This window comes from Schistocerca cancellata, chromosome 4 (genome assembly GCF_023864275.1).
Source record: "Schistocerca cancellata isolate TAMUIC-IGC-003103 chromosome 4, iqSchCanc2.1, whole genome shotgun sequence".
NCBI classification, from domain to species: Eukaryota; Metazoa; Arthropoda; class Insecta; order Orthoptera; family Acrididae; genus Schistocerca; species Schistocerca cancellata.
In genome coordinates this window covers 819,065,495-819,081,657 of record NC_064629.1, presented here as the reverse complement: position 1 = coordinate 819,081,657, position 16,163 = coordinate 819,065,495, and the positions used below count along the sequence as shown (strand labels likewise).

The following is a 16,163-nucleotide window of genomic DNA, read 5'->3' as shown; positions in this document are numbered from 1 at the left end:
AAGATTGTTATGGATTCTGACTGTGAATTAATGTGAGTGAAGTTAAGTATCAAAGTTCAATTAAAAATGGTAATCGGATGCTTTTAGTGGGGTCAAGAGCTCTAGTGGTAGAGCGATTCAGACAGAACTTTCAGAATATAATTAATAATTTTCCTGATCATGCTGTTGTAATAGGGATGACTTTTGAGCGTGTCATGCTATCAAAACTTGCTCCAGAGACAGAGATTCATGTAACTCTGTTCTGGATGTCTTGTCTGAAAATAACTTTGAGCAGATAGATAGGCAACCAACCCGTGAGGGTAACGTCTTAGGCCTCCTGGCAATAAATAGACCTGAAATTATCGAATCAGTTAACATAGAGGATGGTATCAGTGATCATAAGGCTGTGATAGCATCTATGACAACAGATTTTACAATGCTTGAGCAAGAAAGGGTACCTAGCAACTGGAAGACAGTACAGGTCATTCTCATTTTTAAGGAAGGCTGTAGGGCAGATGCAAACAATTATAGACTAATATCGTTGACAACAATCTGTTGTAGAATTATGGAACATGTTCTATGCTAAAAAAATTATGACTTTTTGGAGAATGAAAATATCCTCTACAAAAATCAACATGGATTCCGCAAACAGAGATCCTGCGAAACTCAGCTTGCCCTGTTCCTCCATGAGATCTACAGCACCATAGACAACAGTGCTCGGGTTGATGCCACGTTTCTTGACTTCAGAATGGCTTTTGATACCCTCCCACACTGTCGTTTAGCGTAAAGGGTACAAGCTTACTGAGTATCAGAGCAGATTTGCGACTGGATTCAAGACTTCCTTGCAGATAGAACTCAACACATTGCTCATAGCAACACCAGAAGATAGTAACGACTTGTAGAATGAAGAAGAAAGAAATCATTAGATTCAGCAGTTCTCCCTGGTCACTATATATCATCACCCAATTGGCTGCAATCAATGTCAACAAATTGCCAATTTCAGTTTGTAAAGCAAGAGCCGCCGACACCAAAGTACACTTTAGCCCAGAAAGCAAACAACAGTGTCATACTGGTTTCCAAATTTTATAATACAACAGGCTACAATGTATCAACAAGATCAGTCACACACTACATTCCATTGCTTAAGCATGTTTAGTAAAAGCAGAGCTAATGTACAACTTTCATGTGGTTTTGCTTTACACAAAGTTGGCGGCAGACTAGAGGAATAGAAGGCCATAAAGTTATCCACATAGGTTAGTGTACTGGGTTCCATGCTGCACATGTAACTCTGTTTATTTCAATCACTAACTGGGTCATACTACATATGCTTCTTTGAGAGACACTGTCTTGATAAATGAATCAGTCCGACAGTGTGTTTCCAAATCAGTTCCTAAAACTTCACTGTGTGTGGAAGAACTGAATCAGCTCTGGAAGTTAACAATGGAAACACCAAGTATTAGGTGACTTAAAAAGGAAGAAAAGAAGGATGACTGGTGTCTGATGTTCCATCAACAATGATGTCATTAAGCGATGTATTATTATCACATGTAAAACATAATGGGTAGGAATTTCTAACTCCTATGTCTATGTCTTCCTGTTTTAAACGTTTGCAAATGATCAGCATGTAGGCACATTCACAAAATAATTTGTGATGTGAATATAAAATGACTCATGCCACATAATTATGATTTATTAAGCAAATGATCCAAGGAACATGAACCTAACTAACTAACTAGCACAAGCATGGACTGCAGAAAGAACAGGAAGGAAACTGGTCATATTATTTTCAAGTGGACTATCATAACATTTGCCTTATGCAATTTAGGGAAACTATAGAAAACATAAATGGGAATGGCGGAACAGCAATTTGAACCACTGTCATCCTGAATACAAGTCTAGTGTCTTAAACACTATCACCTCACTTGGCGGTATAAGATGCAGTACTGCCAGGAGGTATCACAAACCTTAAAAATGTCATAAAACATGACAACACAATGTGTCTGCACAAGAATGCTTCCCATATTATTGCCTCTAATAGGATCAATTCATGAAGAGAGTATATTCCTGGACCCATGCTAATAGCAGCTAGCACTTCTCTCTAGGATCACAACTAGACATTTTTCCATCATCCTTTGAAAGTCTAATGTATGTACATTGTTACGCTTAACACTATGAAAGCTAACTGCTCATGAAGACTTGTTTCCTGATTTCAGTAAAAGGAGCATTATTGACTCAATCCATAAGTTCCAGCCAAGTAAGAATGAGGAGGATAAGTTTTGATCTGTCACATAAATGCCATAACGTATCTATAAGGTCGAAGCATGACAGGACAAGGGACAGTTTATGTTCCTTGGTTGGTGGAACTGAACACCAGTTACTCCCTGTATGCAGTTTCCATGTGGCACTTAAATGCAGTATATGTTAACTTGTCAAATGTTGCACAACAAAGGAAATGTATTGTCATAAGATTTATATTTGTGGGAGATATCACAATTACTCCATTGTCTCATATGATGTTGGCAGATTTTAATTTGCCCTTTGCAGATATATCCTAATTGAGTCTCGTGCTCTTGTGGCTGGCGCAGACTGGTTAATAGACTTACCTCTTTGTACTTTCCTTAATTACTCTGTGAGCCTTCGCATTTCCCATCCAAAAGACTGTGAAGTTGTTTGCAAATGGCCTTCATTTGAATCATTACAGTACCACCCACTTGTCCCAAAATTATAAACCTACAATCTTCATTGTGAGGGTTATGATGGTCTAGCAGGTACAGCACTAGTGCCCATTGTGGATGTCCAAGCTTCAATCCCAGTTATAAGCAGGGATTTTTTTCTCATTCTAGTCCCTCCAGGACAGCCCCAGGTACAGTGATCCTGCTGTCAGGACCTCTGTGAGGGGTAAGGCTGGCCAGCCCACAGGACGTGCCACCCTTCCCCGTCCTAGTGCCAAGGAAAAAAAAACGCTGCACTATACCTTCAGACAGGCTGATGGTCTCTTTATGGGGTTGCGCCACAGACTTTACCATTTTATACCCTTCACTTCACTAGGAGAAACAACACTCCCTGGCATGATTGGATTATTTGTGGATAGATACTTTAATAGAATTTTGAATAATTTTTGTCATATGGTCGAATAATTTTTGTCATATGGTCTAACTGTTTCCTAGATGTTCCCTTGTTGTTCAAGTAAGGTTAGTTGGCTGTTGTCAGCCCTACCTAGCACCCAGCTCAGAAACTCCATTTTATTGAAGGATGCAAACTATTCTACTGGATAGTTTTACTTCCGTTTTGTCTTCCTCTGGATGGTGTTACTTGAACAGTTGCAAGAGAACTTTGGGGGCATGGAGGATCATCCACTTATAAGTCCTTTTAAACTTTATTTGGGCATACTTAAAATGCAATGGTGGAACCCAAGGCCTCAGGATTCAATAAAGGTTGACTTTTCAACATTTTGAACCATAATTCCTTTGTTAATGAACTTCCTTTTTACTAGGAAGGGTGTGAGACTGTAGCTGGGAACCTACTATTGGTCTTGCTAGCCTTGTAGATTAGTGCACTAAGCTTCAGTTCCTTTTTTGCATGCTGTTTAATGGAACTTTGTTTAATATTTTAAAAATGTCACTGCAACTGCAGCTGCAGGCACAGATGCCTCTTTCCAGAAGTGGAAACAGCATTGGGAGAGGTGTATCAATTGTGGAGGAGAGTATTTTGAAGGAGACCATGCACAGTAAGTAGAAGGTAAGTGTAGAAAAATTTTGTGGACAAAGTTCTGGAATTTTTTTGAACAGACCTCATACTTCTACAGAAAAACTTTATAGAACTGGATTGCAGCTGATGCCCCACTACTGACTGTTTTCTGCTGACACTGACCATACTCACTGTCAGGATGAAGCACAATGCCCCCCCTCCCCCCCTCCAACACACACACACACACACACACACACACACACACACACACACACACACACAGAGAGAGAGAGAGAGAGAAAGAGAGAGAGAGAGAGAGAGAGAGGGGTGGGGGTGCTCAAACCATACAGATGACACAACCCTTGCTCTCTTAAGCATGCAGTGTTCCATGAGCATGGACCATGGTTAGAGTTTACAGCAAAGTGGGTCTGGTGGTGATTACCAGACTCCAGCTCACTTGGAGCTTATATTGTTTCAATCCAATGTTCATTCTTCTGTCATCCCCCAGACTCTGGCTAAATGACTAATACTGTTTCTTCATTACAATATTATGCATCAACAATATTACTTTTCAACTTTCCACAATCAAGTAGTATGATCGTTTTAAATATCTTTCCACGTAATTTTGTAACAGTCCAGTTTTAATGACTTCTTGCTTTTATGTCTCCCTTATATATGTCAAACAAGTGTAGCTGTTAGTCCTTTCCCTACACACATGTATGACTTACAATACAAATATAGTTTTAAACAAATAAAATGGACATGTTTCACATGCAATTTGATGAGCATACGTGTTCCACAAAATGCTGACAGTGAATCTTCTGCTCCTAGGATGAGAAAAGGAAAGAATGTAAAGTCATTAGAGGCAGGTCATATGACAAGATTGGACAAGGTCAAGGAAAGAAATTAGCCATAGTTATCTCAAAGGAACAAACCCAGCATTACATAATTTATGGAAAGCCCATCTTGACACCTGTATGGACACTTGTATCATTGTTTTGTTCAAGATACCATCCTTATAATCGGAAGATCATGGTCAGATGGTGACTTGAGGCAAATGCCTCTTGGGCAGGGGAGGGGGGTGTTCTGATTAACTTCTTGTTCTATTGTTTAAAATAATACTGTAACATAGTACTTTAACAGACTAAATTTTTAAACCACACAGAATTTCCTTCTAACCTACCTATTTTTAATTTTATTGTATAACTTACACAAAAAAGAAAAAGAGAAAACACACACACACACACACACACACACACACACACACACACACACACACACACACACACACACACAGGGAGGGGGGAGGGGGAAGGGAGGGGGGAGAGGGAGGGAGGGAGGGGGAGGGGGGAGGGGGGAGGGAGGGAGAACATTTAAAGTATAACAGAGTTTAACAATGACTGTGTTAAGAGCACATCTGAAACTCAATGTGTAAGTGATATTACCGAACAAGGTTATTCCAGTTATGGTAATTTGGGTAAAACTGGGCACTGACCAACTTGTGATGTGACACACCATGTCAAGCATGACAATCACTGGTAAGTGGATGGTAGAGGATACTCCCCATTGCGTCAGTTGTTAGGGCTTCTTCGAGTGCCATTTACATGGAGAAGGTGTACAGTAACTAACCTAATCTTTCCCTAACAGTACTAATGGGAATCATATATTGGGTGTTGTATTGCATTCCCAGATTCGTCATTTACAGCTGGTTCTTGAAACTTTGTAATTAGGCTCTCTCTGAATAGTTTGCATTTATCTTCAAATGTCTGCCAGCTCAGTTTCATCATCTCTGTGACACTCCCAAGGGTCAAACAAACCTGTGACCATTCGTGCTGCCCTTCTCTGCATACATTCAACATCCCCTGTTAGTTCTACTTGCTGTGGGTCCCACAAACTTGGGCAATATTCTAAGATGGGTCGCACGAGTTATTTGTAAGTGATCTCCTTTGCGGATTGATTGCGTTACCCTAGTAATCTATCAAAAAACTGAAGTCTGCCACCTGCTTTACCTACAACCGGGCCGATGTGATTATTCCATTCTATATCCCTATTAAGTGTCACACCGAAGTATTTGTACAAGTTGATCAATTCCAGCTGTGACTCTCTGATACTGTATTCATAGGATTTCACGTTTTCCATTTTGTGATGTGCACAATTTTACATTTATGAAGATTTAAAGCAAATTACCAACCTTTCAGCCGCTTTGAAATGTTTTTAAGAGCTTATTAAATATTCATACAGCTTTTCCAGACAGTACTTCTGTGAAAATTCTGAGGTTACTTTTAATACTGTCTGCAAGGTCATTAATATACAAGATGTAATGCAAGGGTCCAAACACATTTCCTTGGGACACTTACATAATTATGTCTACATTTGTCAATGACTCTCAATTCAAGATAATGTGCTATGTCCCCCTTACCAAGAAATCATCAATCTAGTTACAAATTTCCCTTGGCAGCCAATATAATCATACTTATCAGTCCAATGCAAACTTTAGGAGCTATTCTTGTTTTAATATTCACAAAAAGTTGATTTACTAGAAAATTTGTAACTTCCAAGAAAGACATATATATACTGGGTGAATCAGGGGGAACGTCACATAGTTTAAGAGGTGATTCTACATGCGAATCAAACCTAAAACACCCTATGAACGTAGGTCTGATTTTCGATCACTATGGGACTGGTGCAGGGTGAGCATTAGACACATCCACACATGATAATGAAGACAAGTGTGAATATTAATTACCAAAATGCTATGTAGGTGGACAGAATACCAGTAATGGTGAGACAGATGACTGATCTATCCTACAAGAGGTGTTCAAAAAGTCCACCATCCATCTCAATGCACTTATCAACGTACTGGAGGGTATGTTATGTTGCTACTGAACATCATCTCGGCAGGCTTCAATGCAGGCAACAGCATCTGTGATGTGAGTGACAAGTTTTCATGTGTATGCACCTTCATAGCATACACATCCCCCTGTAACTAGTCCCATATACAGAAGTCAAATGGAGTTAGGTCAGGTGATCTGGCTGGATAGTTAATGGGTCCGCTACAGCCAATGCACAGTTGAGGAAACGTGTTATTCAGAGACTGGGATCATGTCTGCTACAGTGAATTTATGATCCATCATGTTGCAGGTACATTTTCCATTGCTGCTTTAAAGTCACATCTTCCAAAAATGCAAGGGGGGCGGCTTCTATTAGCTGTCATGTGATTTGGCACAAACACAGGTCCTATTACCACGTCATCAACCATACCACACCAGACGCTCACTGAGAACCTAACTTGGAATCATGTTTCCCTAGTGTAATGTGGGTTATCCATTGGCCATGTATGAGAATTGTGGGTGCTCATGAGAGTGTTGCATGTAAATGTAGCCTCACCTGTAAACAAAGTTAGTTTGATTGATTGAGGGTGGGGGGGGGGGGGGTTTATTGAACTAAATGTAAATAAAGTGACTGTGTACAGCCGACCATTCACACACTTGTCGTCTGCTTACTGAGTCACCTGGATGCAGATGTTGCACGCGCTGCATGTGGAATGAATACAACCCCTTGCACCAGCCTCACATTTGTGGGATATCAAGCTGATGGCTGATGTGCCATGTACTGGTGTTGGGACTCCATTGTACATTGCAATGTCATCCTTTTCCTCGATTGACTGGATGGCCTCACGGTTTGACATTACGCGTAAACTGGCTAGTATTCCAGATTCAAATAATGTTTGAAACACCCTGGGAAATACCCTGACACTGGGGGTTCATCGATTAAGGAAATATCTCTGATATTTTTCCAAAGCCGCACAGGCACTGTCATTACAGTACCCACACACAAACAACATGTCTGCATAGTCTGCATGGGTGAACACATGCAGCATGTTGGCATTCACAGACACAACTGACTTAATTAAGCACCACTCAAGCACGACATGCACATGACCTCATGATTGCTTACTGACCCAATCTATGACTGCACACTGGGTGTGCTTGCAGCTGTTTCCACAGTATGTCGTCAAAGTGCTGCCACCTGCCAGACAACCCCCATACCTCTTGTAGGATGGATCAGTCATCTGACCCACCATTATTCTGTTCACCATAGAGCCTACACAGCATTTTGGTATGTAATTTTCAGACTTGTCTTCATATCCTCTCATGGATGTGTGTAGTCTTCCACCCACTCCGGTTCCATAACGATTGAAAATTGACATATCTTCACACGACTTTTTCACTTTATTTTCACACAAAGTATCACCTCACAAATTATGTGACATTCCTCCTGAATCACCCTGTAGAGTGAAGTGCTGTCAAATGGTGTGGAGAGACTGCACTATTCTTCACTTTCAACATTTTGTTGACAGGGAACAGCAACTTGATTTAAATTCCTTACAGTGTTTATTAATGGTTCTGGCAACAGCTGCAGTTATTTATTAGGCGACTAGTTTTGAACCCTTACAGGTTCGTTTTCAAGCCTGACCCTCTGAGGTTGTATTGACAGTGCCTGATCGTAATAATAAATATTGAGTGGCGACACATGCTCTATAAATGTTAGCGGGATGAATGCCACATCCACACATGACTGTTACCAAGTCAAAATCAAACTTAATTTTGGCTTGGTAACTGGCATGTGTGGATTGAGGCATTCATCCTGCTAACATTTATAGAGCATGTGTTGCCACTCAATGCTTATTATTAAGATCAGGCATTGTCAATAAAACCTTAGTGGGTCTGGCTTGAAAATGAACCTGTAAGGGTTCAAAACTAGTCACCTAATAAGTAACTGCAACTGTTGCCAGAACCATTAATAAACACTTTAAGACTGTACTATAATGTCTTAATTAGTAATCACACATAATATACTCCTAATGAACTAAGCCATTAACTCTCAGCTAATTACGGACAGGCTCCAAAGACAAATAACAACATGGATGTTATAGAATTAGTACACCTTAATAATAAGGGTTAGGGGCGACATGTTTGTTAATGCAGGTGGTACAAATGGACTAGCACATTAGGTAGAAAACAGGTGACACTTTTAATGAGATAGATGACAACAAAGACTTACAAGACTTACAAGAGGGCTACATAAGAAGGAATGATGACCACACAGGCTAATATAGCAACAAAAATAATTAATTTTTGAAAATATCATGTAATTTGATAGATAAAAAAATCTGCTCACCAAGCAGCGGCAAGAGACCACACTTACAAAGGTATTACAGTTTGCAAGCTTTCAGATCCAGGTGTAATTTCTTCTGGCAGACGGTTTGAGGTGAATGAAGAGTGGTGACCCGGGGTTCTGGGTGACTTTTCCCAAACCTCATCAGTCCTTTTCCTTCACTCCCTTTCCTTCCCCTTCAAACCTCCTGCCAGATGAAGAAGCCACTGGTTCTGAAAGCTTACAAACTTTAATACCTTTTATATGTGTGTTCTCCTGCTAGTGCTTGGTGAGCAGATATTTTTTATCTATCCAATAACGTTAATATTAATACAGCTTTAGGTATACATACTTATATGTTTTTCACATAATTACTAGCTTTGGGAACTTTATGCTAATTATCTTAATTACAGGCAAACAGTGTGAATCAGAAAATTCTGAGTGCACCACATACAATGTAGTTCAAAATCTTTTCAGAATATCATATTGTATGTCAATCTATTGTTAATTTAAACAGCCAGTAGAATACCTGTTATGATAAGACTTATGTTATTGCTACTGTATTGAATGGCACATCAGCATATTCATTTTGATGTGTTTCCATTAAATGTAGCTTGTTTAGTTTGAATGATGAAACAGAAATCACTTACTGGTGAGATGCAAGGGTAAGTGGCCATGGCATATGGTGAGAATGGTATTGGTAGCTTTCAACGAAAATGCTGTGTCAGTCAGAGCAGCAGTTAATAAGTGTTAGCCAATCATTGTTGAACAGATTTACACACTTTCACAAAGAGAGAGTTATATAGTTCATTTTGAGTTTTAGGACTGGAAGAATTTTAAAAAAAAATCTGTTATGTTCTGAACTTAGAATCTGGATTGTGTGATGCTACTTTGGACTTAAAACATGCAGTCAAAATTTCGATTAATATCCAATGGCCCCACAATTAATTACTCACTAGCAGTAGTTAACTGTTTTGTTTTGACTGAATAATTTATCGTACTGAAGATTGACTCATTGTTTATCGCCTGAAGTCAATTCAGCCACAAGCCTAAATTTCAATTATTTTAAATTACAGGTTAAGTAGTTGCAGGTACTACGTTTTCAGTAGCATACAGCAACAGCATATGCAAGGGGCAAAACCCTTGACTATCATAAGGCACAGTTTATCACTGTGAACACGTACTGTTAGACTGACCTCTCAGCAAGTTGCCAAACAGTGTTTTACTACAGGGTATAATACTTAACACTACAGTTAGCATGTCACAAATCAACAAAGGTAGGGAAAATGTACAATGTGCAGTTACAATTTCTTTGTTTCAGTTTATTTGTGGACTACTACTACTACTACTACTACTACTACTACTACTACTAAACAAAATTCCTACAACTACTGCGAGAGAAAGAAAGTCTTTGATAATTTGTTAAACAGCACTGAAAACCATAATTTATCTATTTTGCTCTCATAAATGTTTTTAATAATGCATTCATACACAAAAATACATTAATTATATAAAACATATTTACCTTAATACCTTGCGGTTCATTGAAATTTTGATTTGTATTGGATCTTGGCGACTGACGGAGACAGAAACAATACAGCAAAAATGCTATGATGATGATGACAAATGCAACTGAAGCTATGGTTATGTATAGCCACAAGCTTTGCACTGCAAGAAAAATCAATGAATTAAACAACAGTTTCAAGAAAGTTTGGTAATATCTCATAACAGTAAAGAGAAGCAGCATACCGCATTGAGGAATATCACATGGCTCTTTTCTAAACTGTTCATCATTAACAATGAAGCACCAAGGTTTGGGTTCCACCCCACCAGGATTTCTGCAATAATTGTGCCCACCACCTATTTCTGGATGATCAGAAGATTTATAACTGAACTGATGACTCCACAATGAGCAACGACCTATAGAGGTGGTCTCCGCTACTCCTCGATATGACTCGCCACGACCCCAATAGCAGGTTTCACCTAAAAATTGAAAATTAACCAAATACGCATCAGCACTCAATTCACATGAAAAGCTAAGGAAATCACAAGCTTAAAGAATTCTTTCAAAGTTTTAACAACAAAACATTAATCTATACTTATCTGAGCTACAGTTTACATTTTGGTGATAATAATTTTGTTTCTTTAAACAATGCAACAATGAAAATGACTGATAACCCAGTCAACAGAAGAACGTAAATCACAAAATGACAGGAAATTCGAAGAGATACAAATAACACAGACCAACGAAAAAAAAAAAAAAAAAATTTTAACTTTTTTTACCTTGATAGCTGATCTTTACAGATTGTTTGGGGCTGAATCCAAATCTAGCTTTGGTTTTTTTTTGTATCACCCATAGTTCTCAAGCAATATGCTTTTTATTATATAGTATAAAAATCTTATGCTATACGGTAAATGGGGAAATTAATGAAATGCTTTGTTACAACATAAGCACGGTTTGTATTTACATTAAGGTACTTAAAATAATGATGTGTGTTAATAGAGGTTTCACTTGTCAGCTGGAATTGGTTTGTATTTTCTTTTTCTTTTCTCTTTGAAGCTTCTTGTGTAGCTTTTTCTTTGATGAGTCGCTTGCTGAACTTCTCGGTGAAGTGACCAACAGTAGTCCCCCATCGTGTTGGTGTTCCAGTGGCATTGGCAGCATTTTTCCATAACTTTAATGTCCAGGTGAAAACACACTCCTTGTTCCTCACTAACATCTCTCATATTGTCCAGGAAGTAATCAAGGTGACTGTTCAAAAAGTGAACTTTCAGACTCATTAAACATCCTGAAGTTTTAAACTTATTTAACATTGTAACTATAATAGAAACATATTCTGGGTCTTCTTCACATCCTATGAACTTTGTAACGACTTCCTTGAATGATACCCATGCTTCTGTCTCATTTAAGGTCATTGTGGATTCAAAGTTAACATCAAACATCAATTTTCTAATGTCAGGTCTGACAAAGACGCCTTCTTTTAGTTTAGCTTTTGAAAGATGTGGAAACATTTGGCAGAGATACTTCAAACACGGTCCATCTTTAGGCACAGCCTTTACAAACTGTTTCATTACACCTAACTTCATATGTAGAGGTGGTAAGAGTATGTTTTTTGGATGTACAAGGTTTTCGCATAGAATGTTCTTCTCACCAAGTTTTAGACTCCCTCACAGGCCAGTTCTTTCTGCACCAGTGTTGATCCCTAGCCCTACTGTCCGTTTCGCACAAGAAACATGGAAATTTGGTACACCCACCTTGCTGAGCAAGGAGCATGCACATTACTTTTAGATCGCCACATATCATCCAACCACGAGCAGAATAGCCTATTTTATTTAGCACTATTTCTAGGTTTTCATAGCTTTCTTTCATATGTACAGAATGTCCAGCAGGTATAGATGCATACATGTTACCACTGTGTAATAAAACAGCCTTTAAACTAGTTTTGAATCAATCAATAAACAGCCTCCAGTTTTCCTTTTTGTATTCAATACCAAACTTGTTCATCAGACCAGGAATGTCTGAGCAGTACACTAAATCACCTTGAAAAAATTTGGAAAATTGTCAATAAGTTTTTTTCTTTTAATCTAGAGCCAAGCAATTCAACTTTTTCTTTCATTAAGCCCAGATCCCTAATCAAATCGTTAAGCTCAGCCTGAGTAAACAATCTGGGCTCTAGACTTTCTGTATTGCAATGGAATTCATCATCTAGTTCATCTAAATCACACTGTACATCAGAAAATACTTCTGTTGGAATAGAATTTAAATCGCCTGTTGTTTCAGGAACTGGCAAATCTACACCATGCCCTACTAGTTGGGTGGCGGACGGAAGATTGGTGTAGCTTATTACCTTCTTGTTTTTCAAATTATGACCAGTAATATCAACACTGTAAAAGTAGCAATCATCAGAATGATTTCTTGGCTCCCTCTATATCATAGCAACAGCAAATCTAAAGGCCTTTTTCTCCTTTTTGGACCATTTTCTCAGATCTTCAACATACACATAACATACCTTATGCGGCACCCAAGATTTATCTTGATCACCAAGTTTAGATACAAAGTATGATAAATAAACCTTTTTCACAAAGTCTGTAATGTTTCTTTGGTGTTTTTTTAATCAAAAAATTTACCACAAATATAACAAAAACTGTCAGCAGAGTTTATACATTGTACTGAGCACATGCACAGGAAAGGGGAAAGTAAGGTTAGGTTCATTACACCACCTTTTTACATTATTTTAACTATATAAAAACTTAAATTCATTAAAAAATCGTTTAATTTAATAAATTTAACTGTAAAATGTGAAGAAATGGTGGGTGATACAGTTTAAGTATCATATTTGGATTTACCACTCTAAAAAACATAAGAATAAGGTATTTTCAGCAAAAAAGTTCTTCCATCATTGGCCTGTACAATTAAACAATTTTGTGCACTGTAGAAAAGTTGTCTGAGGGCAATCATCATTGAAGAACTCTTCACTTTGGGTTGAATTTTGTAAAAATTCCAATGGGTGAAATAAGTAACTCACAGTCTCCTGCTATCTTTAATTACTTCTTTTTCATTTTTTCTCATCTATGGTATGATAACCCTGACAAAATAGTACCTGGGCCCCACAGCTGGGGGTTGTGCTTAGGGCTAATAACCCTCTCATACAGAAACAAATTGTTACAAATCTCTTGTTCACGTATCAGGATGATTTATGAAACAACCCTCTATGACAACATGGTAAATGAAAAATATACTTCGGAATCAGTATGTGGAGTGCAGAGAGTCTGTGGAAACTTGGGCATATGTGAAGAATACAAGATGAATTAGAGAAGTACAATGTAAACATTGCTGCAATCTAAGAAATAAGACTACCTCGAGATTACACACAGAACCTTGGATGGTTGAAACAGTGATCAGGGAAATTAATGAAAGAATATGCTCCATAGACGGCCAAGTGTTTAGGAAATAAAAAGAATTTTGATACAGATCTATTGCCATGTGCACCCCATAAACTGTCCCTGTGACACTATGTTCAGGAAGTGGTGTTTGACTCAGTGGTAAGAGATCAGATTCTCATTAAAAGGGTCACAGGTTCGACTCCGCCCGGTGGGAAATATTTCTGTGCTCCTTGACAATGCGTACACTACTGACATTACAATTAACCGCAATATCATATATGTTATTTTATTAATTTCAACTAGCACAAAAAGTATAGGCATAGGATGAAATGCAGGGCTGCAAACAGTTAAAAAGGGATTGTAGTTAACGCGTACACAGGAACGTCATGTATGTAAATCGATACTTCCATTTTTTTGCAATTGATCAGTTACATGTACTGGGGTGATATTCATCAAAAAAACAGGGTAAGCAATAATTTTGACTGCCTCTTGTGCACATTATAAACATCGCCTTTTTGCAGTGACATGGTTTTTTTTAATGTCTCGTACAAAAACAAACTTGATTGACATTCTGAAAACAGCTTCTTTCATAACACAGTCCAGGAGCGAACCACGTGTAACGCAGCATGTTGCTGAATACGTGCAAGGATAGCTGGTGATGTACAATGGAATGTAGTTTAATGCAAGGTACTCGGGAAGTGATTTCTTCTTCTTTCTCGATGAGGTAAGTGCAGTTTTGACATTTTTTACCTCATGATAAAAGTATACATTGCAGGGTTGCACTAGTGGCATACATTTGGGGGGAATTACGTTGATACTGCACATTGTCAACTCATCATCTTGGAACAGTCAATCATACACTATGTGATCAAAAGTATCCGGACACCCACAAAACCATACGTTTTTCGTATTAGGTGTATTGTGCTGCCACCTACTGCCAGGTACTCCTTATCAGTGACCTCAGTAGCCATTAGACATTGTGAGAGAGCAGAATGGGGCACTCCGCGTAACTCACGGACTTCGAACATAGTCAGGTGATTGGGTATCACTTGAGTCATATGGGGATTTCCACACTCCTAATCATCCCTTGGTCCACTGTTTCTGGTGTGATAGTGAAGTGGAAACATGAAGGGACACGTACAGTACAAAACCATACAGGCCAACAGTAGGGGAGTGTTGTAATGTGTAATACGCAGACATCTATCCAGACCATCACACAGAAATTCCAAACTGCATCAGGATCCACTGCAAGTACTATGACAGTTAGGTGGAAGGTGAGAAAACATGGATTTCATGGTCAAGCGGCTGCTCATAAGCTGCACGTCATGCAGGTAAATGCCAAACGACGCCTCGCTTGGCGTGAGGAGTGTAAACATTGGATGATTGAACAATAGAAAAATGTTGTGTGGAGTGACGAATAACGGTACACAATGTGGCAATCCGATGGCAGGGTGTGGGTATGACAAATGCCCAGTGAATGTCATCTGCCAGCATGTGTAGTGCCAACAGTAAAATTCAGAGGCGATGGTGTTATGGTTTGGTTGTGTTTTTCATGGAGGGGGCTTGCACCCCTTGTTGTTTTGTGTGGCACTATCACAGCACAGGCCTACACTGATGTTTTAAGCACCCTCTTGCTTCCCTCTGTTGAAGAGCATTTCGGGGATGGCAATTGCGATGGTGATTGCATCTTTCAACATGATTGAGCACCTGTTCATAACACATGGCCTGTGGCCGATTGGTTATACAACAATAACATTCCTGTAATGGACTGGCTTGCACAGAATCCTGACCTGAATCTTATAGAACACATTTATTAAGTTTTGGAATGCGAACTTCGAGCCAGGCCTCACTGACCGACCTCTCGTCAGTGCAGCACTCCGTGAAGAATGGGCTGCCATTCCCAAAGAAACATTCCAGCATCTGAATGAACGTATGCCTGCGAGAGTGAAAGCTGTCATCAAGGCTAAGAGGGGGCCAACACCATACTGAATTCCAGCATAACCGATGGAGGGCGCCACGAACTGATAAGTTATTTTCAGCCAGTTGTCCAGATACTTTTGATCACGTAGTGTATATTTGTGGATTTGTATGTCCTCCCTACGTGACTCGTAGGGAGGACAAACAAATCCACAAATATACACTAAGTGATCAAAAGTACCTGGACAACTGGCTGAAAATAACTTATCAGTTCTCTTGCACATAGGGCTTCATCACATCAGTTAATTTTTTTTTTTGTGCAAGTCTCTTGTCAGTTTACCGGATTTTGAAGCAGGAGCACAAAACCATTTGCTGCTGGGTGGAGTCAGACCTACGACTCTTACAATACAGATCTGGTCTCTTACCGCTCAGCCAAACACCGCCTTCCCAAACACATTTTCACAGAGACAATTGTGGGGAGTGGAGACATTACAACAAGCAATACTGGATGGCTTGGGATACTGCACAATAGGAGCCAC

At 39.0% G+C, this 16,163-nt stretch overlaps 1 protein-coding gene across 1 annotated transcript in view; it reads right to left on the bottom strand.

Annotated features, from left to right (window-relative positions):
* Positions 1-16,163, bottom strand: part of LOC126184837 (tyrosine-protein kinase transmembrane receptor Ror-like) — a 125,012-nt gene that overhangs the window by 53,974 nt on the left and 54,875 nt on the right. Inside the window, exons 5-6 of the mRNA XM_049927429.1 lie at positions 10,573-10,806; positions 10,349-10,491 (exon numbers count right to left, since the gene is read on the bottom strand). Coding sequence (XP_049783386.1) covers positions 10,349-10,491; positions 10,573-10,806 — 377 coding nt within the window. The remainder of the gene's footprint in view (positions 1-10,348; positions 10,492-10,572; positions 10,807-16,163) is intronic.